General features: G+C 33.5%; 1 protein-coding gene across 1 annotated transcript; it reads right to left on the reverse strand.

Annotated features, from left to right (window-relative positions):
- Positions 1 to 4282: 4282 nt before the first annotated feature.
- On the reverse strand, positions 4283 to 16947 carry LOC114074296. The gene is made up of 4 exons (XM_027912156.1): positions 16803 to 16947; positions 4774 to 4928; positions 4433 to 4667; positions 4283 to 4353 (listed from the first exon to the last, which is right to left on the reverse strand). Exons 1-4 carry the CDS (start codon positions 16945 to 16947, stop codon positions 4283 to 4285), a joined length of 606 nt encoding a protein of 201 aa, XP_027767957.1.
- Between the last annotated feature and the right edge of the window lie 8898 nt (positions 16948 to 25845).

Below are 25845 nucleotides of genomic sequence, written 5' to 3' on the forward strand. Positions count from 1 at the left end.
CCCCCCCCCCCCCCCCCCATTAATGGTATTTAAGGTACCTAAAGATATTTTCGTGAAAAATTCATCATGATAGGAGATAAAAACTGTAACAAAGTCTAACAATACAGCATAGAGTTATCTGATTTCACGTATTAGGAAACTACTTTTAGTTTAAGTGCCAACGATCGTGAGTAGTAATATAACCAACCAAGGGTTGGGATCGTTCCCATGGGGAATGGTTTTCAGAATTTAGTGGCCAAGTGTGAATCAATTAAAGTCAGTCATAGCTGATAGACATTTATGAATAAAAACATTTCAAATTAGGAGTGATACAAGTGTCAAATATCAAAGGGGTTTTTATAGATAATAATAATTAAAATAGTAAATACACGAAAGTACAAATATGGAGACGGGATTGAAGGGTGTTATAGGATCATGGGCTAAGATATCCAACCGAGAAATAGCAATTACTAGTAAACAACTGCATATCAGTGATTAAGGTAGACTTTAATGGAGATAAACTCTCTCTAGAGCAATTTACCCCAAATCAAATTGGTTTCTCTCGAACACCAATCAGTGTCAATTTAGCACAGCCTTCGCCTTAGTTCATTCACTCTCTAGAGTTGAATGTATTGAATAGGGTTTAGGATTAACTCTCTCGAGCTAAAACCATGACAAACCACTACCCACAGACAAATGATTTAGTACTGTTGGTTTCAAAACATCTCTCTCGAAGAAGACAAAAACACTAATCTAAGATTGTGTTTGCAACTACAACCCATTAAATACAACCACTACTACTAAATGACATCACATTTTAACAGCAAATAAACTATCAACTAGAAATACCTAGAGATTATATCAACCCATAATAATATAATCACACCCCAAGAATTGGGGTTTTAGCCAGACACGGTAAAAAGAAAGAAACTTTTATCAAATTGTGTTTCCATCAACTAGATAAGATTGATATTTTCTTTAGAAATGTCTAAGATGAGGATTCTTCAACGTCCACTTCAAATTTCTTGGAATTGGAAATCTTAAAAACTTCAAAGCTTAGAGAAAATGTCTCTAAATTTCAGAACAAAACAACATTTGACTACAGATTAAAAAGTAGATATGATAACTTGATATTCAACTAAGAATTTAAAAAAATATTTATAGTTGTCAAAAATTATGTTGCGAAGGATCATTCGCCACAATAAAATGGGATCGCCGATCACTCGATGATCCGCCCTTTGTAATATGTGTAGCTGTTTTGCTTTTGCCTTCAACTTTCTTAAGGTTCTGTAACTTCGGGCGATATAGCATGGCATCGCAAAACTGTTTGGCGACTCGCCGACCTCTTCTATAGATCGACCACTTGATTCTCTCGTTCAAGGCTTAGACCAAGGTCGTTCGGCGACTCAGCTAATGGGTTAGCAATACTCAGGCCTTCTTTTCTTTGTTCTTTAAGTTGCCTTGTTCCGTTTTGCTCCTTAGTGTACATTCTTTGTTCCTCAATCCATATCCCTGAAAATCAAGAATTTAAATTAGTTTTTTGGACATAATATACATTTGAGGACACTAAATTTATTAAAATAATGTCCTAAGTTAGTCCAAATCGTAGACTCATCAACACCCCCAACTTAAACATTTGCTTGTCCTCAACTAAAACTCAAATTTAGGAGTTCAAATGGATGTCTCAAACAGTTCTACACAAGTTTCAATCATGAATGCACACAAAAAGACACAACTTACGCATACAAGGAGTAATTTTGCTTTCAAATATCCAAGTTGTGACTTACCATTACCAAAAAATCTCAAAGCTCACCATACATACTTCAAATGTAAGTTCAAGATCAACAAAACTGTTCAAATGTCGTCATACAAACAATGATTCCATAATCACACACAATGATTTACGATTTCAAGCAAGAATCAGATGCTACGCTCACACTACCAAAAATAAACACAATGCATGATTTCACCATAGGTTTTTCTATATTTTCCAATAAACCTTTGTTTCTGCTTGCTCAAGATTAAAAAGGTGTTTTCAAGGATTGTAATTGATTTGAGTGCAAAGGTATGGTCATTTATGCTCAATGACTTCTATCCTCATGAAATGTGGTGCGAACAACTGTTCCTTCCCTTTTCTTCATCATTTTTTTTCGTGATCACGGGTCATCCCATGATTCATCTTCCATGGACTGTTGGAAACCCCATTTCTTTTTGTATTCTTAAACTTTGTTCCACAAATTTTTCTTTCTTTTTGCTTTTCTTTTCTTTTCCTTGTCTTTGTTTTCGAAGGGTTCCCTTTTTCTCAATACCATGGATCAAAAGGGAAATTTCTTGCTCTTCTTGATGTACCTTTTCTTTTCACCACACCCCCAATATAGCATTTTGGCCTAATTTTTCTATTCGAACTAACCACGACTTTATGAGAATTATGGGTAACGGATAAAAAAAGGTTATAGTTTCATCAAATTTCTTCCAAGAAACGGACAACCTCAAGGGGTGTTCAAGCAAGGATCACACACAATTAAGATTGGTCAAAAGAGGTATGTGTCAAATTGATTCACACTCTTTGAAATTTCCTAAGATCATGTTATGAGATTGCATTAATTAGTCAACCGGACCAATGGGGAAAATTATAGGTATCCTCATGCATGGTTCAGAGTAAGCTCATCGCATAAGGCATTGACACTTACGTCAAACAAGACTCCACACTTTTTCTCGTGTGAAATGTTCATGGAAAGAGACACAATTTGATACTTGGCTAGTCACAACGAGATTCAAAGAGTTCACATATTGTCTATGCAACTTCATTTGGCTTCATTGTAGCCGCACATTCATATTTGTTCGATTATCCGCACTATTTAAGTCAGCAATATTTATCAAGACAAGGACTCAAATGTGCAAAAGAACAGACACAAAAAACATAAACAAGAGGTGGAAAAAAAATTTCGTAAGGGTCAAAATCATTTGCCAATTAAAACATGAGCCAGAAGCTCAATCATCCTCAATATACAATTAATACACGAGATAAATCTCAAAACCCAATTACATAAACAAAACCATTTTCACTAAAGGTCACAAAAATAAAAATCTTTTGTCCTCAAATACAAATACAAATATCCAGAAGTAAAAATAATGTAAGAGAGAGAGAGAGAGAGAGAGAGAGAGAGAGAAGTAAGTAGGGAATGATGTCAGACAGTCTATCTTTGCCTAGTGCATCACTCTAGTCCTAGATATCAGTAGTCGGGGTCTTTTCAAAAGAAACAACGGTACCACACCCACTACGAGATGCCAAGGGTCTATCCGCCAAAAATGTGTGGACAACTTCATAGATTCCTCGGAGCCATGAAGGAATAGAGGGTCCTCGAGGAGTAGCCTCCTTGGTAGATTTGAGGGTTTTAGGCCTCATTTGTTTCCATTAAGATTAAGAGGTCTAAATCTGAATACACATCTGAATGTTATGATTTACATCAAGATATAAGTATTTTTATCTAAATACACATCTGAATATTAAGATGTAGTCTCTAAATCATAACACTAAATAATGAATATTGTTTGTTTTCACTATCTCAATGTGCATGTGAAATTAAACATTATATTAATAAAATATAATAAATGTCATTTCAACAAAATTTATTACTTTTGATCAAAAATAAAGTTGTACATGTTACATTTGATTTTTAAAAAATTAAATTATTTGATATGCAAGTAAAATTTATTGTAACATGAATATTTTTAAAAAAATTCAACATAAACATCTCTTTATTAAAAGAATCATTCAACTAATCAAATCTTTCTGTGATTAAATTGGAAAGATATAAGATAATTTAATAATTACCTATAAAAAAGTATGATCAAATTTTAATGTTCAAATATTGTAAAACGTGTTAAACAATGAAAATATCTTAAGTATTTCCTCTTCTTTGCATTAGTTAAATTGCAAGTTCTTCACGCATATTACTCATTATCTGTGAACTTGCAGCTTCAAACCAGGTTAATTTGTTTCATCCAAATCTTCTTCATATTCTCCTTCTTCCTCATCAAATATTAATTGAGGTGAATCGTATTAATTAAAAAGGTCATCATTTATACGCTCCTTGCTAATAATATTATGAACTTCAAAACATCCAATAACAACATCTCTCTGAACATCAATAGAATATAGTGGCATCTTATCCAATATATGCAATATTTCTTAAAGAACTCCATAGGCACGTTCTATAACATTTTGGAGTTGTGCATGCCCACGGATAAATTTTTCCTCCTTATTAATAGCATGCCTAAGATGATAATCTACTAATTAATATCAAACGTTGCGATAATGGGCTAGAAATCCTCTAGCGTTTGGATATGCCGCATCACATATATAGTACTTATCTGTCATTAAAATAACGTTCAAATAATCACAAAAAAGAGTTAAACATTATTTCATAATAATTTAAGTTATATATCTTACGAGGAGGGGGAAATGGAAAGCCATTATCTGAATTTGATACAATCTCCTTTAGAACTCGTGTGTCATATGTTACCCCATCCCATCCACCATAAACATAAGTGAAAATCATGTTAAAATCGCATATACCTAAAACATTTTGATAGCATTTACCCTTTCCTCTTCCTCTATACATGAGTTGTTTATTAGTGGGAACAACTGCATGCACTAATGTTCCATCAAGTGCCCCTAATGCTCCCTACAAATAAATAAATAGATATTAAAAGTTACAAAAAATTATATAAAATTTTACAATGATAACATTAAAAATAATACCTTAAAATTTTGCGTAACCTTTGTTGGACACTCAAAATATTTGAATTTAAATTGGACGAGGTAGATGATATCATCTCTTTTGCAAATTTCATCATTGCTTCAAGAACCTCATGGAAATATTTGTGAATGGTTTGCAAAGAATGTTGAAATCTTCTCTTGATAACCACAAAACACTCATTATGCCCTATAATACATTAAAATATTGACATTTTTTCTTCAACAGATACATGTTTACTATCTGTAATCCATCCATTTTTTCTAAAATATAGACACAATCGAACATATGCATCATGAGACGTGTATCAACTCCAAACATTCTCTACTAGAACCAGACAATATTCCAGTGTGTAATTCTGACAAGATAAAGATGATGTTACGTCTTTATTTCTTTGAACATTCTTGAGTCTAAGACGTTTTTTAAACAAATACAAGCTCATCAACCATAATATATGATCTTCATTGTCCATCTCTAAGTTGTTTTAACAAAAATAATGAACAATACACTATATTAAGCACTTGTGTATATAAAAATTTACATAATTATAATAAGAAGTAACCTATAAACATAATCATAATAATCAAACATAACATAAATATAATCAAGAATAAAATTATAGGCACAATATAATGTCAAAAAGTTCAATAATATGATAATACTAGTCGAAAAATAATAAATAAGGTATCATTGTTCAATGCCTAACATATATCTTAGCTTATAAAAAAACTAAAGAATCCCTAAAAAATTTTCAATAATATTACTCCAATTCTATAACTTGTGAACGTCTATCTAGCGTCATCTATGCTTTTTTGTATTTGTCACTTTCACAAAACATACTAACATTTGTGTTGTATAATGGTTCTTCGCATCCAAGTCCATCTAGTTTTTCCATACATTCTTTAAATGAAGGTGCACTATTTTTTTACTCAATAACTCCAAAGTAGCACTCATCTTCTCATCAATTTTCAATTGAGACGAAGGAAATTTTATTTTCTTTCCCATAATTTTTTTAGCTGAATGTGAAGATTATGATGGAAAACTATTAGGAACTTCATTTTTGGCACTAGCTAGTTCTTCAACTTCATCAGACATATCTATATCTATAGTATTATATACAGAAGAGACATTAGGAAGGGAATAAGTACAACTTGGACTCCAACCATGATTACCTATTGCAGTGGAACCTTCAAAATGTTTTACACACAAATCTGGGAAGGGTAATGGTGAAGTATTCGGTTTCTCTTCTTTATGATGAGCCTATATTCAGTATAAGAGACCATAATTTTAATATGAACCTCAAAACTTTTTTAAATGCAAAATGAAGAAACAATTGATTAAATAATTCAAACCTTTATGTATTCATCCCAATCACTATTAGACATCATAATAGTATTGGTTGTTGGATCATAAATATTGCTAGTTTTTTTAGTTATTGGCACCCAAGCATGATATTTTTATTTTAAATAGTCCAAATTATTTTTTATATGTCTTTGGGTAACAATAAAGCCATGACAGGTTTCCAGACCTATTCTAACTCTATTTCATTAGTCTATCTTTAAACTACTTCCAAGTCTTCCATTCAAGGATATTTCTTGAATACATTTTTCTAAAAAAGTCTTATCTATCTCTAAACTCTTCCAAAATACTCTTCAATTTTCATTAGGTTGTTCCATAACTCTTGGATTTTCATTAGGTTGTTCCATAACTAAAATATAGATTATTATAGATAAAACATATGCAATATAAAATAACTAAACCAACAACATAGAATAACTAAACAAACATAATCAAGATGATTAAAAAGATAAAAAAAATGAATAAAAATATTCATATTTAGAAAATAGAAATAAAAAACAATGTAATTGTTGTATGTTAAAATATCTACTTTTTTCGACTCTATGATTCACATGTATTAGAAGATTAAAATACTATGACATTAATAATATATCACATGTAATCTTACAAGTAGGTTTTATTATAACAACGAGTTTGATGATCAAAGAATCTCAATAAAATAATAGGCTAAAATTAATAAGAGAACATACATAGTTCAACAATAAATATATGACTTGGAAAAAATTCTTTTTTTATAGTTAAAAAAATATTATCCATTTGTTGCAATATAATACCTTGGTTTTAGTTCTCAAAAGTATTACTACTATATCAGATAAAGTTCTATAATGATTTGACTAAAAACATAAAAATTAGAAAGACAAGTTACTACAGTATTAATGCCAAAACTATATAACAAAAAAATAATGAATATGTTTGAATGTTAGTTGTGGCCTAAAACAAGAGATCTCAAGTGTATACATAGTTCAACTATGATAATATATACTAGGTAATCTCACAACAAAATTGATCATACAAAATTTGAAGATTAAATAGGTCAAATGTAGAGGTTCCTTGAAGGTACTACAGTTCTCCTGTAATTTCTTTTTATAAAAAAATGCATATACATATTAACATCCTCTATATGTTTATATTTATTTTTTCTCTTTTTCTCCACAACTTAAAGAGTATCTATCCATTGACTTTATGTTGTGGAATCACAAACTTTTAGTCAAACTGGCCAAAGAATATTATATTCTCTGTGCTTCTATATATATTGCAACTTATTGTGGAAAGAGTTGATTTTTTTTTACAGTCTAACTCTTCATTCAAACAAATTTTTAATGGAGACCACTATTTCCATGAAACCTATTGTACTTTTGGTTCTTTTCAAGGCATTTATGAGATAAAAAGTCACTTTGAAAGCAGAGAGGTAGTGATTTATATTATTGGAGTTCATAACTTATTAAATGAGTCTGAATGTTGTTAAGAGTCTTTGATGTATACATCTTATTTGTTCAGAACTTTTCAGACCCATTAAGAGGCTTTTAAAAAAATAAATGGACTTAATGGGCTGAATCTGAATGATTAAGATTCAGATTTCCTTTATATGAAAACAAATAAGGCATTACTCTTTCCTTTTATCTCCAGGTGGAGGTTCTTGTATTCCCTTCTTGAGAGGATTTGACCTCCCTTCATTTATTCTGAAATTCCGTGCTCATATCTATGGTGTGGAATGATTCTCCCAACAACTTTTGGTCTAGCCATGTCTGCAAAACATCGAGAAAAAAGTTAGAAAATATTCAAACAAAAGTGTAGAAAATTACTTGCGGAAAGACTCGTCAAATCGGTGGATGAGAAGCCAAATCACTTTAGCGATAAAGGACTACTCCGTCAAAAATTATAGTGCAAAAAGGATACATGGGTGCAGACAAGGGGTGATCAAGAAGAGTTTTAGCAAGTCCCGGAGTGCCTTCGGTGAACTCACGCTTCTCGCCAAACGGTACCAAATAACAACAAATATAGCATGAAATTGAAGGCCAGATGGGGAACTTCGGCGAATTACCAGGTGATTCAATGAGCTCGACCCAGCTCACCAAACGACCCAACATGCCTACTTTCAATCGAACTTCTCAAATTCTACCACGTGACCCCCAAAAACAAAATCATAACCTGCGCAACTCAAATTAAGTTTGGACCCATAGTACCCATTACCCCGAGATACTCAGACTTCTCCTGGTTTTTTCAAATTTGGCAATTTTATGACCTTTTGCCTTAAGAATGATTAATCCACTCTATCATTGGGCAAATTTCGTCAATTAGAGCAAACACGGGCTACTCCAACTTTACCCAACAGAACCCAATGACACACATGCACAACCCCACAAAATTTCATTCATTTTAAGGCACAAATTACAGGAATCAAACATTGAAGGCATTATAGGTAATATTATCGAATTAAACAAGCAATAAGAAAATTATATCAGAGAGGCCCAACACATCACTAAGATAAGATCATTGCAAATGAGTACAAAATGTGATAGAAATAAACACGTGGTTTTTAAAACAAACTTTTTCATGCCTATTAATAAATATTGTAATGCTAGGCAGCAAAGCATTCCAACCCCGAGCACAAATCAATGACTAAAATATTAGAGAAATGCAAAAATATAGAAACTACAGTGCGGTTGTGAGTTTGGGAAGATAAAAAGTAAGGGAAAGTGAAGGAGATTGAAACCTTTAAAACATTGGCAATGAAACCATCCAGTTCTCTCCCATTCGGCGACATCAGTCATGCTCGTTGGTCCACTTGGTGACACATCAAGTGGACACTTACCTCGTTGAGTGGACAATTACATCGCTGAATGTTACAATACCTCCAGTTATCGTGGGGTTCCAAAACGTGGTCTAGGTCGGGGTCGCCAATCTCTTCAGCATAGAGGGCCTATGTCTCGCTAGCCTGCACTTTATAAACACTTTCCATACTTAAACCTACACAAACATCAAACCATTATTTCTAAAACAAATATAAAGCAATAAAAGGGTCTTGGGTAGCCTATCAAGAAGTGCCTTAATTAATATCGCTGCAGGATGCAAGGCCAAACTCAAGTTCCATTAGCGGGGTTTACCTCATTTTCATAAGGCATCCCCTTTTTTGAATATGGGTACAGCTCATTTAGAACTTGGTCCATTTGGGAACCTAGAAGATAACTGAGCATGGCATGGGAGGTTGTCATTTGGTTCAGCATCAATATATTCTCCCTTAACTCCTCTAGTACCCTATCCTGCGTATTGGCGTTTTAGAGAAGGAGTGTGAGCATTGCTTCCGTTTGTCCATCCTTCTTGTTCTTTAGTTTTATTCACTCGTGAGGAGGAACATAGCGGACCTTCTTGATGAACTGGACGTCAAGCTCCCTAACCTTCTTGGTTAACTCATCCTGCTGAGTTAACAAGGCTGCTAAGCGGAAGTCCGTTTCCACTTCTTGGTTGGACTCCTTCAGGTGATCAAGTAGTTGAGTTGCTATCACGTTGGATTGTGGTACTAGACCACCCAGAATAAGTTGATCAGCCAACACTCAATTCCCTAGACCAAGACTTATATAAAAACATTTCATAACGACTACATTGGGAATTTCATGAGTTGGGAATTGATTTAGAAGTGCTTTAAACCTCAACCACGACTCATGAAGTTGTTCACCTTCCAATTGGTGGAAGGTTAGAATCTTATCTCAGAACATCATCACTTCCAATAGAGGAAAATCCATCTATTAACTTCTCTTCTTCAAAGCAGCAATACACAAAACAAAACTAAAAATTAAGTTAGTTCAACTATAACCAACAAGAGAAAAAAAAATCAACTTAACAAAAAATTCTCAAATAACACCTCTCCCAGTAGCGGCGCCATATTGATTTCATGTATCAGGAAACTATTTCTAGTTCAAGTGCCAACGATCTTCATTAGTAATATAACCCAACCAAGGGTTGGGATCGTTCGCATAAGGTGTGGTTCAAGATTTAGTAGCCAAGTACGAATCAGTTCAAGTCAGTCACAGCTAATAGACATTGACGAATAACAACATATCAAATTAAGAGTGACACAAGTGTCAAATATCAAAGGGGTGTGTAGTTAATTATCAATTCAAATTGTAAATACACGAAAATTGGAATATAGAGACGGGATTCATGAGATGTGATAGGATTACGAGCTAAGTTAAACAATTGGGTAATTGCAATTAATAGTAAATAGTTGTAGATTAGTGATTAAGATAGACTTTTGTGGAGATAAACTCTCTCTCGAACAATTTACCCTGAATCAAGTTGGTTTCTCTCGAACACCAATAATTGTCAATTAATCACAGCCTTCACCTTAGTTCATTCACTATCTTGAACTCAATGTGTGGAAGAGGGTTTAGTATTCACTCTCTCGAGCTACACCCATGACAACCCACTACCTGTAGACCATCGATTCAATAGTTTTGGTTTCATAACCTCTCTATCGAGCAAGCCAAAAACACTAAGCTAAGATTGTATTTGCAACTACAACCTAACAAATTCTACCACAACTCCAAAAAAATGAAATTTTAAATAGAAAATAAACTATCAAGTAGTAATACCCAGTATTATATCAACCCATAATTAAATAATTACACCATAAGAATCGGGGTTTTAGATAGACATAGTTAAAATCAAGAAGTTGTTGCCAAATTGTGTTTCTATCAATTGGGTAATATTGATATTGTCATTACAAATGTCTAAGATGAAGAATCTTCAACACCCACTTCCAATATTTTGGAATTGTAAATCTTCAAAGTTTAGGGAAAATGTCTCCAAGCTTCTTAACTAAATAATGTTCAATTACAGATTAAAAATTAGATACGATAACTTGATATTCAACTAAGAATTTGAAGTATTTATTGTTCTTACCAATTTTTTCTGCAAAGGATCAGTCAAAGAAATAATAATTCAGGATCGCGTATCTACTCGGTGATCCGCCTTTTGTCATTTGTATCCTGTTTTGCTTTTGCCTTCAACATTTTTAAGAGTCTGTAACTTTGGGTGATATAGTACGGCATGAGGAATGGTTCGGTGATTTACAGACTACTCCTTTTGATCGCTGACTTGATTCCCTTCTTCAAGGCCTAGCACACTAGAACATAAGGCGACACCAAGGTCGTTCGGCAACTCGCATAATGGGTTAGGGATTCCGCATTCCTACTTTTCTTTGCTCTTTCAGGTGCTCTGTTTCTTTTTTATCCTTAGTGTCCATGCTTTATTCCTCAGCCCAAAACCCTAAAAATAAAGGATATATATCAGTTGTTGGGACAAATATGAATTTGAGTACATGAAATCTATTAAAACAAAGCCCTATATGAGTTCAAATTGTGTACTCATCATTATCACAACACCATTGTCTATTACTCCAACAATTGGTGCAATCGTTGCAGTAACTCAATAAGTTGTTGGGAGATTCATTAAGTCATTGGATACAAATTCCATTTTTGAAGGAAAAAGAGATATATGCGGAAAGTTTCTCATATATTTGATCGTTCTTTTAAATTGGCGTAGTTCCTTGTATATACACAGAAAGAGAAAGACTCTTTACAATTTACTTATAGCAAATAAAAGCTCCTAATAGGTAACTAATACTAACATTATAGGTGTACGGTCCTATTTTTAGTTAACTAGTACAAGTAAGTTAGTTTATAAAACTTCAGCTCACTGTTGGCTGAGATATTTAACCAACGGAGGCCCAAAAGACCAAAAAGAACCAGTAAGCTATTTGGATTTGTGTTTGCAGGTCCAATTGTCATGACCCGCAACTACACCCTAGAAATAATAGCATCCTTTCAAGAAGTCTTATCTAAGCCTCTCGTATCATTCATTGCATAATAGACATACTAAAATAAGTAAGAATTTAAAACTTTCTTCACACACGAAGAACACTTTCATAAATAATACGCAAGCGTAAGACTTTCATTTAAAATATAAAATATTTATATGAACCATCTAAACTTTAGAGTATACAACACTTGGGACTAATCCCATACAAGAAAATAAAATAAAGAGTATGACATAAGGGTGATGTGGGTAGTGTCCTCGAATCGATGAAGACTCACCAATACTTCATCTTCAAGCGTCAGAAACATATCCATCCTCCATGGCACATCAGGACTTCCAATTCCCTACACTTTAGCCAAAAATGGAAAAGAAGGGGTTAGCACATTAGATGTACTAAGTATGGAAGCCATGCAAAAACCATGAAAAAGGGACATTTAGTAAATAACATGCTTTTCATGAATTTCGATAAAAACATCATACTATAAGCATAAGAACAACATTTAACAACCTAGAAATACATAAGAAATCAATTTAAAAAATAATGACATTTTTTAGAAAGCTTATAGTGAATTCACTTCACTGTATAGTGATCTCAATTCACTGTTACAGTGAAGTCCCTTCACTTCACTTTAAACACCCTTTAGCATGTAATCTTCTCACTCAAACCTATCCTAAGATTCACTTAAGTCACACAAAGAGAGACCGCCCATACACCCTCTCTAGACGTGCCTAAACGACCCTCAAGATTTCGTATAATGACTCACATACACACTTAAGAGACATTAACATAAGAACATGAGATTTTTCTACCAAAGTGACTCTAAGGTTCACTTGAGTGAGTTGTGAAGGGACCTCTCATACAATCCCTTAAACACACACTTATGAGATTTTATAGACTACGTAAGATAGAATCACTCTCACTTAACACATTAACATATTGGTGATATGAAATTCTCCTTCCAAAGGCTATAAAAAGACTTACTTAAGTAAATCAAGAAGATAACGTCCATGATTGACCTCTTCAAGATTACCTAAGCAATACTTAAGACTACCTAAGGCTTAGATCATGTCCACATAATCAACCAACTTCCCTAGCTAGAGTCATTCTTAAGATTTATCTACGTAAGATAAGAAGTGACCATTCCTATTCCCCCTTCATACCTTAACTAAACAACCCTTAACTACTCTAGATAAGTACTACTTCATTTAACATACTTTCTTAACTTAAGTCATTTATTCATTAGTTCATTTAAGACTCATTCACCACATAAAGGACATTCAAGCAATAGTCTTAGACAAGACCTAGGAACTCTCACTAACACCTTTAAAGCATATCGTGCAATGTCTAGATAACGTCCCATACCACCACCTAAACTTCATAGAACTTCTCTAATGCTAGTAGGTATCCCATATAATGAGAATATGCAATAACCGACATAGACCATGATAGCAACTCATGGAATCCGGATTTCTAACCTACTCCGATGAGGGTGTTCTACATGCCAAGGGTAGAACTAGGACACATCCCATATAGACATGCTTTGTAATCTAGTCTTAAACTTAACTAGAAATACTCCCCTTACCATACTCACTCGGTTCTAGCCTTCGTTCTCATAGAGTAATTCACATTAACGGTTAATCTAAGAGGGTTCCATAACAAGTTCATAACCCAATCACATTTACCCTACCAAAGAAAGGTCGACTAGGGCTACCTCACAATGGCGACAAGAAGATCATTATGACTTTCCTAAGGTGATATGATGTTGTTCCATCCAATCAACCTTTTGTTCCATCCAATCAACCTTAATTCTATCATTCTTGTACTTGAAGGATACCATTACGACTCTCGACTTTAACATACATAACCTTACCATTAGGTTCAAGGTTTCACATAAAGGACTTTCTTAAAATCATTTAAGGTCACATGTCATTCATACACTCAAAACTACGAGACTTTAGCATCCTAAGTCAAAACAACACATATTCATATTCATACAAGCATCAAGTAAGGGACACAAGTCAACTAAGACAAGACACCACATCCTTCACCTTAACACATATTTCTAGTCATCTTTAAGCACTTAGGAATAACTATTATCATCTTTAAGTCATCCTGCACACTATCATATCATCATCAATATAATAATTACAGACTCATATAATCAAGTAGGAACAACCATGTATCAACCCTAAGACTACACAGAGAAACACATAGTCATAGTCTATATGATTTCGTAACATACATAGAAAGAAAACATACTTTCATATTTCTTAACATATATATAGATATGATCATATTTCACATAAGTCCACTATACAGATCATTATAAAGTTTAAGTAGTGCCGACAAGGCCATGATCATCATGTTGCATAAAGTAACGCCGACATGGCCACATCAACTCACATAGCACTGCAACCATAAGTGAACCATACCATTCACAACATAATTGAAGTCTAATTAACAGGAAATAAAAGGAATTAGGGAATCATACCCCCACTCCATCTTACCTCTTCGATTCCAAAGCTAATTCATCCAATTCGATACCATAAGGCCCTTACCTATGGCCATGAACATTAATCAATACATAAACTATAATAATCAATTAAATCTAAGTCAATTCAATATAGATTTGTAATTATGCGATAACCTAGATATCAATTGAATATAATTATCAGATCATTAGATAGCTCATAGAAATCTACACCATAATCTATAAGCATTAAGTCAATACCAATTCAGTAAGCTTAGCATGCAATAGATCTAAGATTATTCATTACTAAATTAATAAAATTGAAATAGACTATATACCATACATACATAAACTATACGTGAATCAAAAGCCCATAGCAATCTACACATGAATTCATCAATCTCAAAGCATGACCACATAACCCATATTTTACTCAAATTGACAGATTTTTGAATGTCAAGGGTTCATGGAGAATTTCATTAAACATAAATTATACATAAATTTTTTCATATATAAGCATTTGGAAACCATTTATGCAAGAACCCAAGACTTAGGTTAGAAATTGAACTTTTTCATCTTTTTGAAATCTTTCAAAGTCATATGTGAAATTGGCTCTAAGGTGATATCAAGCCTTAGATGAAGAACTCCCATACCTTATTTGAAGAACCCAATGAAAATTGTAGAAGAGACTCCATTGAAGAACCATCTTTAAGCTCCATCTTCACTTTGAACTCTCATGGAGGTTTTTGGAGAAACTTTAGGAGGGAAGGGGTTTTGATTAATATTCTAGGGTTTAAATGAGAGTTTAATCACTTATGTACTCTTAAAATACTCTTAACACCTAAAACAACTGTCCCCACATTTTATAGACTTGGGGTGAATTTCCCAAAACCCTCAACTCTTAACAGAAAATAACCAGATTTTCCAGTACCATCGACGCCCACACCAACGGACTGTGGTCTCACCCACTCCGCATCGTTGGGGTCTCGTAGGTTTCTTCAGAGACTCCTCAACCTGCAGGCAAATATTCCCTATAGACGATATCCATCGACGGGCCGTTTCCTGGTCGACTGGCTATCGTTTGGGTCAGTCTATTGCCACTGCATGGCAGTATTAAGTTCCAAGTTGGGGTCTTACTTTAGGGCCCCTTGTGGGAAATACTTGGAGTTGTACCCAGACGTTTCAACCCCAAATATGCTTGTATACTAGTTTAGGATCTACCATATGAGTTTCATCCAAAACAAACACGTAAAACTTGACGAAACATACATAGACAGACAAGGTCGTTTCAAGGAAAACCTTTTGAACGTCATGAAAGTTCTTGGATGTTTGACCTCCAAACTTTACAAAACTTTACACACTGACTATATATACCATAATAACTCATTTATGAACCTTATAACCTCATAAAATACATATAAGCACATAAAAATACATATGAGGCATATAGGTGACTTAGTCGTCGAACGTCTTCGTCGTCCCTTGACATTTGACTTCCAATGCACCTAAACTCTTAGACAATGTCTCAAAACCCATATTATTAAACATTTTGTGACATTAGACCATCACAAAAACAATGTTAGGCTCTAGCTTGACCTAAGTCGTATTCGGGGTCTTACATCAGTATCTTTTTATTTAATGTTTTTCTTAGTGAGAAGATCAATATTAAAACTAACACCCTTCTTCAAGTTGGAGGGGACGAGAATACATAAACCTTTACCAATAAAGTATGATGTGGAGGTCAAAGCAATGATTTAGCGAACCATTCAGCTGGTTGGGATGAAGATCAAAATCTGAGAAAGTGAAATGAGTCATGTGAGGAACTATTGGCGTACAAATGACAATCAATCTCAATGTGTTTTGTTTATTTGTGGAACACGTGATTTTTTTACTATATGAATTGTTCCCTATCTATTAGAATGTAATGGAAAGGGGGATGAAATAGGGATTGAGATATTGTCAAATAGGTGAACAAGCCAAGTGAGTTCGGCAACTACTGTTTCATGGACCTATACTTTGCCTCTGTAGAGATAAGAGAAATGGATGCCCGCTTTTATAATTTCTATGAAATAAGAGAAGTCCCTAATGAAATGAAGAAACTACTTATAGATGGGCGAGTATTGAGGAATGTTCCACGATCAGAATCACTGAAGGGTTGTAGTTCAAATGAAGAAGAAGTTCACATTAAAAGGCCAAGTCTTAGGTCTTTCAAGTGGTATCAAAGGACTCTAAGAGCAACATTGGTATGGATTTGTGTTTGCAGGTCCAATTGTCACGACCCGCAAGTACACCCTAGAAGTTATAGAATCCTTGTGTACTTGCGGGTCGTTACAATTGGACCTGCAAACACAAATCCATATCAATGTTGCTTTTAGAGTCCCTTGCTACCTCTTGAAAGACCTAGGAATTGGCCTTTTACCATCAACTTCTTCTTCATTTGAACAGCAAACCTTCAGTGATTCTGATCGAGGAACATGCCTCGATACTTTCCCATCTATATGTAGTTTCTTTATTTTATTAGGGACTTCTCTTAATTCATATAAATTGTAGAAGCGGGCATCCATTTCTCTTAGCTCTACAGAGGCAAAGTATAGGCCCATGAAACAGTAGTTGCCGAACTCACTTGGCTTGTTCACCTATTTGACAATATCTCCATCCGTATTTCAACCCCCCCCCCTTCCACTACACTCTAATAGATAGGGAAATATTCATATTGTGAAAAAAAATCATGGTTTCGACAAATGTACAAAACACATTGAGATTGATTGTCATTTGTACGCCAATAGTTCCTCGATGGACTCATTTCACTTTCTCACATTTCGATCTTCATCTCAACCAGATGAATCATTCGCTAAATCATTGCTTGGACCTCCACATCACACCTTATTGGGAAAGGTTGATGTATTATCGTCCCCTCCAACTTGAGGAAGGGTGTTAGTATGAATATTGATCTTCTAACTAAGAGAAATAATAAATAAAAAGATATTGATGCGAGACCCCGAATATGACTTAGGTGAATCTAGAGCCTAAAATGGTTGTAATGATGGTATAAGGTGCGAAAATCTTTTATTATATGGGTTTGAGACAGTGTCTAAGAGTTTAGGTGCATTGGAATCAAACGTCAAGGAACGACCAAGGCGTTCGATGACTAGGTCACCTATGTACTTATATGTGGTTTTATGTGTTTATATGTGATTCATGAGGTTATAAGGTTCTTAAATGAGTTATTATGGTATATATAGGCAGTGTGTCAAGTTTTGTGAAGTTTGGAGGTCAAACGTCCAAGAACGTTGACGACGTTCGAAAGGTTTGCCTTGAAACGACCTTGTGTGTCTATGTATGTTTTGTCGAGTTTTACGTGTTTGTTTTTAATGAAACTCATATGGTAGGTCCTTAACTTGTAGAAAAACATATTTGGGGTGGAAAGGTCTAGTTACGACTCTAAGTAGGACCCACAAAGGGCCCTAAAGGAGGACCCCAACTTGGAACTCAACACTGCCATGAAGTGGCAATCGACTGACCCAAACGATGGCCAGTCAACCAGGCGAGGCCTGTCGATGGGGAAAAGTTGCATGCAGGTTGAGGAGTTTCTGAAGCAACCCACTAGATCCCAACATGGGACGTGGGTGAGACCACAGTTAGTTTGTATGGGCGTCGATGGTGCTGGAAAATCTGGCAGTTTTCTATTAAGATTTGGGGGTTTTGGGAAATTCACCCCAAGTCTTATAAAATGTGGGGATGGTTTATTTAGGTGTTTACGGTTATTTTAAGATTATATAAGTGATTGAACTCTCATTTAAACCCTAGAAGCTAAATCAAAACCCCTTCCCTCCTAAAGTTTCTCCAAAAACCTCCATGAGAGTTTAAAGTAAAGATGGAGCTTGAAGATGGTTCTGCAATAGAGTTTCTTCTTCAATTTTCATTGGTTTATTTAAATAAGTCATGGGAGTTCTTCATCTAAGTCTTGATATCACCTTAGATCCAATTTAAAATATGATTTTCAAAGATTTCAAAGAGATGAAAAAGTCAAATTTCTACTCTAAGTCTTGGGTTCTTTCATAAATGGTTTCCAAATGTTTATATATGATGAAATTTATGTATAATTGATGTTCTCGAATGAAATTCTCCATGAACCCTTGACATTTAGAAATCTCTCAATTTGACTAAAATATGGGTTATGTGGTCAGGCTTTGAGATTGATAAATTCATGTGTATATTGATATGGTCTTTTGATTCATGTATAGTTTATGTATGTATGGTATATAGGATATTTCAATTTTATTAATTGAGTAATGAATACTCTTAGATCTATTGCATGCTAAGCTTATTGAATTGATATTGACTTAATGCTTATAAATTCTAGTGTAGATTTCTATATTCAATTGATATCTAGGTTGTATGATATTGATAAATCTATATTAAATTGACTTATATTTCGTTGAGTATTATAGTTTATGTAATGAATTGATGTTCATTGTCATAGGTAAGGACCTTATGGTATTGAATTGGATGAATTAGTTTTGGAATCGAAGAGGTAAGATGGAGTGGGGGTATGATGCCCTAATTCCTTTTATTTCATGTTAATTAGACTTCAATAATATTGTGATTGGTATGGTCCACTTATGGTGGCGAAGCTATGTTAATTGATGTGACCATGTCTGTGTTACTTTATCCAATATGATGACCATGGCCTTGTCGACACTACTTGAAGTTCATAATGATTTGTTTAGTTGACTTATGTGAAATATGATCATATCTATATATATATATATATGTGTTTGAAGAAATGTGAAAGTATGTTTTCTTTCTATATATGTTAGGAAATCATATAGACTATGATTATGTGCTTCTGTAGTCTTAGGGTTTATACATGGTTGTTCCTACTTTAATATATGAGTCTATAATAATTATTTTGATGATGGTATGATAGTGTGCAGGATGACTTAAAGATGATAATAGTTATTCCTAAGTGCTTAAAGAATGACTAGAAGTGTGTGTTAAGGTGAAGTATGTGGTGTCTTGTCTTGGTTGACTTGTGTCCCTTACTTGATACTTGTATGAATATGAATATGTGATGTTTTGACTTAGGATGCTAAAGTCTCGTAGTTTTGAGTGTATGAATGACATGTGACCTTAAATGATGTTAAGAGAGTTCTTTATGTGAAACCTTGAACCTAGTGGTAAGGTTATGTATGTTGAAGTCGAAAGCCATAATGGTATCCTTCAAGTAAAAGAATGATGGAATTAAGGTTTGTCGCATCCCATTTTCTCGTAAAAATTGGTTTTGTGCATGCCCTAACAACTCTTTCGGGATTTTGAGTTTGGAGTCGCCACCTAACGAATTAAGGCGTGTTAAGGCACCTATCTAACATAACTAAGACTAGCTAAGGTCAACGAGCTAGAGATCAGGGTAAGGGTTCAAATTAACTCAAGTGGAAGGTGTTAGGCATCCCTCGAGGTCCAAAAATTTGTGTCCTGGTCATATATCATGCAATCTATGTGGGGGTTACAAGTAGCAATCAAGGTCACTTAATTTATTAGTTAATTAATTAGCATGCTAGCTAAATGATAAAAAATATAGAACAATTAAGACTATTTTATTATTTTTTATTAATTTAAACATGCAAGGCTAGGTGATAGAAATAAATAAATAATTAAGCTCATTTTTATTTATTTTTCATATACGAGACTATGTGATGAACAAATTGAACAAATAGTTCATGTTATTATTTCAATTGACTATTTAAGCATGCTAAAAAGATGATAGAAATAATAAACACAACAAATACTAATCAATTATAAAGATAAGCGAGGAGACAAAAATTAGACAAATAGATAAGCCAATAAATTTCTTTTTCTTTTTATTTCAAGCTACTCCAAATAAATTACTAAACAATTAAGATTACTTCAATTATTAATTATTTTAGCATTCGATCTATGTGATAAAAAAATATTGCAATTATTAAGCAATTAATAAAGAGATAAACGAGAAAACATAATATGCACAAAAAATATAGAAGATAGCTCGATTTATTTTATTATGCCGCACCAAACAAGAATAAGATGTGCGAGAATAAAGTTTTGAAAAATGAACAAATTTTGGATAGAAAATTTTATATAAAAAAATGTTTGTTTCTTTGTAGTGATGATGCAACAATATTGTTAATCGCGCTCCTCCACCGTAGAAACAATTTTGTTTTGAGGTAGTTCTTAGAAAAATAATAAAAGTTTATATTTTGAAGATGATTTAAAAAAAAGTTGCATATAGACACATAAATATTTACATATAAATACACATAATCCGTTTTGAATCATGGGTAGGTGGTACTCCCGAGAACGCGTCGGCTTAATTTAAAAATATTGGAATTAGATCTCGTAATTCCTTTAACTTTTCCACTAATGATAGGTTAGGAGACAGTACTTATAATTTATATATATATATATNAAAAAAGCATGTTGTAAAGTCTTTGTATGAATAAAAAAGAAAAAAAACTAGTAGAACATTAATGTAGTCAATAAATTAAATAGCAAAGATTTTAATATGAAATGTATTCACAAAAAAATTTATTTAATTATGGGTATGCTAAAAGTTTATGTACAAACCTATAAACATGATTTCTAGGTGTTCAGAGTGGAGCAACGCATATAGGCATGACTTTGTAACTCTAAATGATATAAACATTTTAATCCTTAGGCATGGTTTCTACGTGACAAGACAATCCTGAAAAATTATAACATATTTTTAACATCTAACCAATGAGCCTACTAAATTATTAAGATTTGATTTTAACATTCAAAAATTATTGGAATCTAGTAATTTTAAAACTCATTAACAAACAAAGCGTCAATCATGTTGAAAATTGGTTATATTACAACACCTACAAACAAGAATTCTAGGTGGTTAAAAGATTTAAAATAGAAAAAAAAACTATAGGCATGATTTCTAACTTTGAAAATTACGGTAAACAAGTAGCATGTAAATCCCCTTCCCTTAGGTGATCCACCCCCCCTCCCCCAAAAAAAAATATTTTATATATATACAGTTAAAGAGTTGTACAAATATTACAAGTAAAAATAAAGAGAGAATAAATATATATATAACAATAAAATGAACGAGGCTTCGTCCACAATTTCTTCTAGGAAAGTCTTCAACATCTTGAACTCTAAGTTCAAAACCTGGAAGAAGAGGTAATGTAACACATATACAATGAGGAAATAATTGTAATATAGTAGACTTATAGTAGCAAATTACTCTCATATATATGTAAATAACACACAAAAAGAGATAAAGAATAATCATAGTTATATTATCAAAATTAAAAGGATAATGAAACTAACTTGGATGCTTCCTTTTTGTTTCGTTTCTCAACACAAAAATATTATAATTATGCAAAAAATCAAATTGAAACTAATATAGAGGACTAACCAATTCTGCAGAAAAGATTATCAACTTGCATTATCAGAATGAGTGATGAGTTGAGAGAATGAATGTGTGTATGAGAAAAAAGAGAATGAGAGAAATTGTAGCAACAGTTAGTGTCTCAGTGAATGAGAGAAGGGTCTACTTATATAGCAAAGAGGAGGAAGCAAATAAGGAAAAGAATAAATTAAGAAATTAAATAAATATACTATCTTCCTTATTATTAAAGGAGATTCAAATCAGCCAAAATCTAAAAAAATATCATTACCAAATATAAGCAAGTAAGAACAATTAGGAAGAGTAATATATATTTTCCTTAAATAAAGAGAAGAAAAAAAACAAAAATATTTAAAATGTTTCATTACCAAAAATAAATAAGTAATAATAAAGTTAGGAAACAATATTCTTTTACCTCAAAATAAAGAAGAGCCAAAACAATATTATTCTACCATATAATATAAACAAATATGAAATTAATCCATTTCCAAATAAAGAAAAAGGGATCAATTAATTATTTTCTCTATTTTAAAGGAGCCAAAATTAGATTTATACAAATCTTATTGTCAAATATAAACAAGTAACAATAAAATTAGGAAGAACGATATACTTTCCTTGAATAAAGAAGAGTTAATATCATATTTAATTATTGATTTGTTTTACCAAATATCCACTAATAAGATAAGAAAAATAAATAAGGTTAAACAAGTAAAAATTAATCAAGTCAAATATTAATGGAAGGAGGGATTAATTAATATTGTTTTCCTTAAATAAGAGCATGGAATCAAATTTTAAGAAAAATATTTTTATCAAATATAACCAAGTAAGAAATTTGATATAAACACAGAAGATGTGTAATCTAGTCAGCACAGTGGATCCGTTAAATTAGTGAACATAATCAATTAGTGGAGCACACATCAAGCCTATATAATATAATCGCTACAATTTAACATGTGCACAAAAAATTAAATATATTTACTAAAATAAACTCTATAGTCATATTGATCATATGATAGTAAAATATGCAAAGATCAGTAAACAAATCATATACCATAAGGGAATAAAAATATGCAAAAATTTAATTTTAGAAATTCACGGACAGATTAAAACGAACACAGTAAGTGCTAACCAGTTAAAATAGATGCAAAACCAAATAGTTATCAACACCAAAATTCAGTCATACAAATTATCAACAGATGCATATCATTCGAGCATCCTAAATTGTGACGAGCATAGTAAAGAGATAGCAAAAATATATAATCGAGATATCTGAATCATTTGAGAAAATGACTAAAATTGAATAGACGAAGTAATAATTGATTAAAATTACCAATGACGGATCTTTTGAGATCCGCCCAATGTTTGGACTTCGCCTGAGATGTTGGTTTCTTGTTATTGCTGCTGTGTTGGACGAAGTTGTTGACTAAAGTTGTTGTCCAGTGTTGTTCTTGTTGCTGCGCGCAGGGCTGCTCGTCGTTTCCTCCTGCTGCTGTTGCACGAGACTTCTTCTAGATGGATCCGTCGCTGGTCTCCCCAAAAAGAAGAAGAATAGAAAAGGAGAAGAAGAAGGGGAAGACAGAAGGGGAAATGGGGTGAGGTAAGAGGAGAAGAGGGACGAGAGGGAGAGGAAGGCTGGAGAGAGGGAGGGGAAAGGGGAGGCGTCGCGCTCCTGGCTCGCTGGCTCCATTGGTGGTAGGAGGAGCAGCGATGAGGAGGAGGAGGAAGAGCAGAGGAGATGGGCGCGAGAGGGGTAGCGGAAGAAGAGGAAGGGGCGGACAGAAGAGAAGAACGGAGGCAGAAAGAGGGGAAGAAGAGGGAAAGGGAGAGAAGATCAAAATGAGTGGGAAAAGAGGAGAGAAGGAGGGGGGTTACTGGGGAGAGAGAAGGGAGAGAGAAGGGAGGAGGAGCGACGGCAGAGGGGAGGCGGCTGCCGGGAAAGGGAGAGAGAAGATGGAGGCAGAGAGAGGGTGAGAAGAAGAGAGGGAGAGAAGAGGAGAGGGAGAAATTTTTATAGGTTTTAGGAGTCTTTGAAATGTAGATATGGTAGATTAAATCTGAACCATAAGATTAGTTTACATGGACGGCTAGGATTTAACCTAGGATTTATTTTAAAGATGGACGGATGAGATCAAAAGATGAAGTCTTGAAATTAGATTGGGAAAGATATGGAATGGCTAAAATTGCAATTAAATTGGCTAGAATTTAAATGAAAGAGTGGCTATGATTAGAATAAAATTTGATAGGAGTGGCTAGAATTGAAAGAAATTATAATAGAATAAGCTAGAATTTAAATAATTTTAAGGTAAGTGTAGGAATTACTATTTAATTAAAATTCCACGTATATTAATATATATTTTTATAATTGAAAAAATCACTTAAATTTTAAACATTCGAAAAATCATTAATAATTTTAAAAATAGTTTCACGATGATTTTGACTAAAAATATATTAATTTCTTGAAAAATCGGCTAAAATTCTAGACTTTAAATAAATCTTAAAAATACTTATTTAATTGAATAGTATTCCTAAAATTGGTTAAAGGTCGGTCAAAATTGGGTGTCAACAGTTGCCCCTTGGTTGATTGAGAATGAAGAACGTTGACTTAGTAGCCGATTTTGTCCGACCGATGACAGATGTCAGTGGGATCAATTGAAGCGAGGTAGAGTTGAAAAAGGGTACGACCGAGACTTTGGTATTAAGACGCCTACATATCTCTGGTTATACGAGAATCAGCTCCTGGGTAGTTCTAGATTCAAGAGCAAATGAAACTCTTAAAGGTTAAAAGAGCGCTAAGGTATTCAGAGGGCACGATATCCGCTTGAATGGATAAGATTAGGGTAGCGAGAAGACAGAGATTGAGAGGCCAGAAGAGCATGATAGAGAAGCGAGAAGAGCATGAGTGAGGTTATCTGCCTATGAGCAAGGTTCGAAGTATGAGTAGCAAAGAATTGATAGGGTCTTCGTTGAAATAGATGATAGCATGATAATTGTAATCAAGGGGTGATCGATCATATCTGCAAATCCTAGATAAATTGTTAGCTTATAAATAGATAAAGTATGACCAACAATGATAAAATATGAGTTCTAAATAAATGACAAGAGGTGATAAGAAGTGTATCTGTTTTGAGACGTAGTGCAAGACTTGATAGTCTTTGGCTTAACTTCTTGGATGATTGAAATCCATCTCCGAAGAATAACGTCAAACTCTAATAGATCTGATAATATAGCGATATAATAATATATATGAGAATGTCTTCTTGTAAGGTGGATGTAAATGAGCATCCTGTTGCAAGGCAGAAGAGTCTAAATTTGATACTGTAAGGCAGACATCATATTGTAAGGCGGAAGAGCCTAAACATCCTATTGTAAGGCAGACGAGCCTAAATGTCGTATTGTAAGGCAGACGAGCCTAAACATCGTATTGTAAGGCAGAAACGCCTAAATATTCTATTGTAAGGGGGAAGTGCCTGAACATCCTATTGTAAGGCAGAAGATCCTACATATCGTATTGTAAGGCATAAGAGACTTAATATCCTATTGTAAGGTGGAATAGACTAAACATCCAATTGTAAGGCGGAAGAGCCTAAATGTCGTGTTGTAAGGCAGACAAGCTTAAATATCATATTGTAAGGTAGAAAAGCCTAAATATCCTATTGTAAGGCGGAAGATCCTAAACGTCCTATTATAATAATGACGAGCCTAAATATCCTATTGTAAGGCGGAAGATCCTAAACGTCCTATTATAATAAGGCGGGAGAGCTTAAATATATATTTAGTCAGTCATAGAAGAAAGTTGATAATAGTCTCTTCAAAAAAAATAATCTGAGGATAGTATGACTTACATAGTAGCTCCTTGTATCAAATATGACAGTACGCTCATATATAATTTATTCCAGCATCTATAGAAAAATCATAAATTCAAAAGGCGAGAGATTGTCATACCTGTGCTTGTTTTGCCTTTAGACTTGCATTCCGTTGTGATGAAATTTTTGAGTATTTCTAAAAAACTTCTTCCCCAGTTTAGAGTATAAGATATATACTCACT

The sequence above is a fragment of the Solanum pennellii genome, chromosome 10 (assembly GCF_001406875.1).
Source record: "Solanum pennellii chromosome 10, SPENNV200".
Lineage (NCBI taxonomy): Eukaryota > Viridiplantae > Streptophyta > Magnoliopsida > Solanales > Solanaceae > Solanum > Solanum pennellii.

Coding starts and splice junctions, on each gene's coding strand:
- LOC114074296 (XM_027912156.1), bottom strand. CDS start 16,947: ATGGATGCCCGCTTCTACAATTTATATGAATTAAGAGAAGTCCCTAAT. Junction 4,668..4,773: donor TAAATTCAAATATTTTGAGT/GTCCAACAAAGG, acceptor ATTTATTTGTAG/GGAGCATTAGGGGCACTTGA. Junction 4,354..4,432: donor CTTTCCATTTCCCCCTCCTC/GTAAGATATATA, acceptor TTTTAATGACAG/ATAAGTACTATATATGTGAT.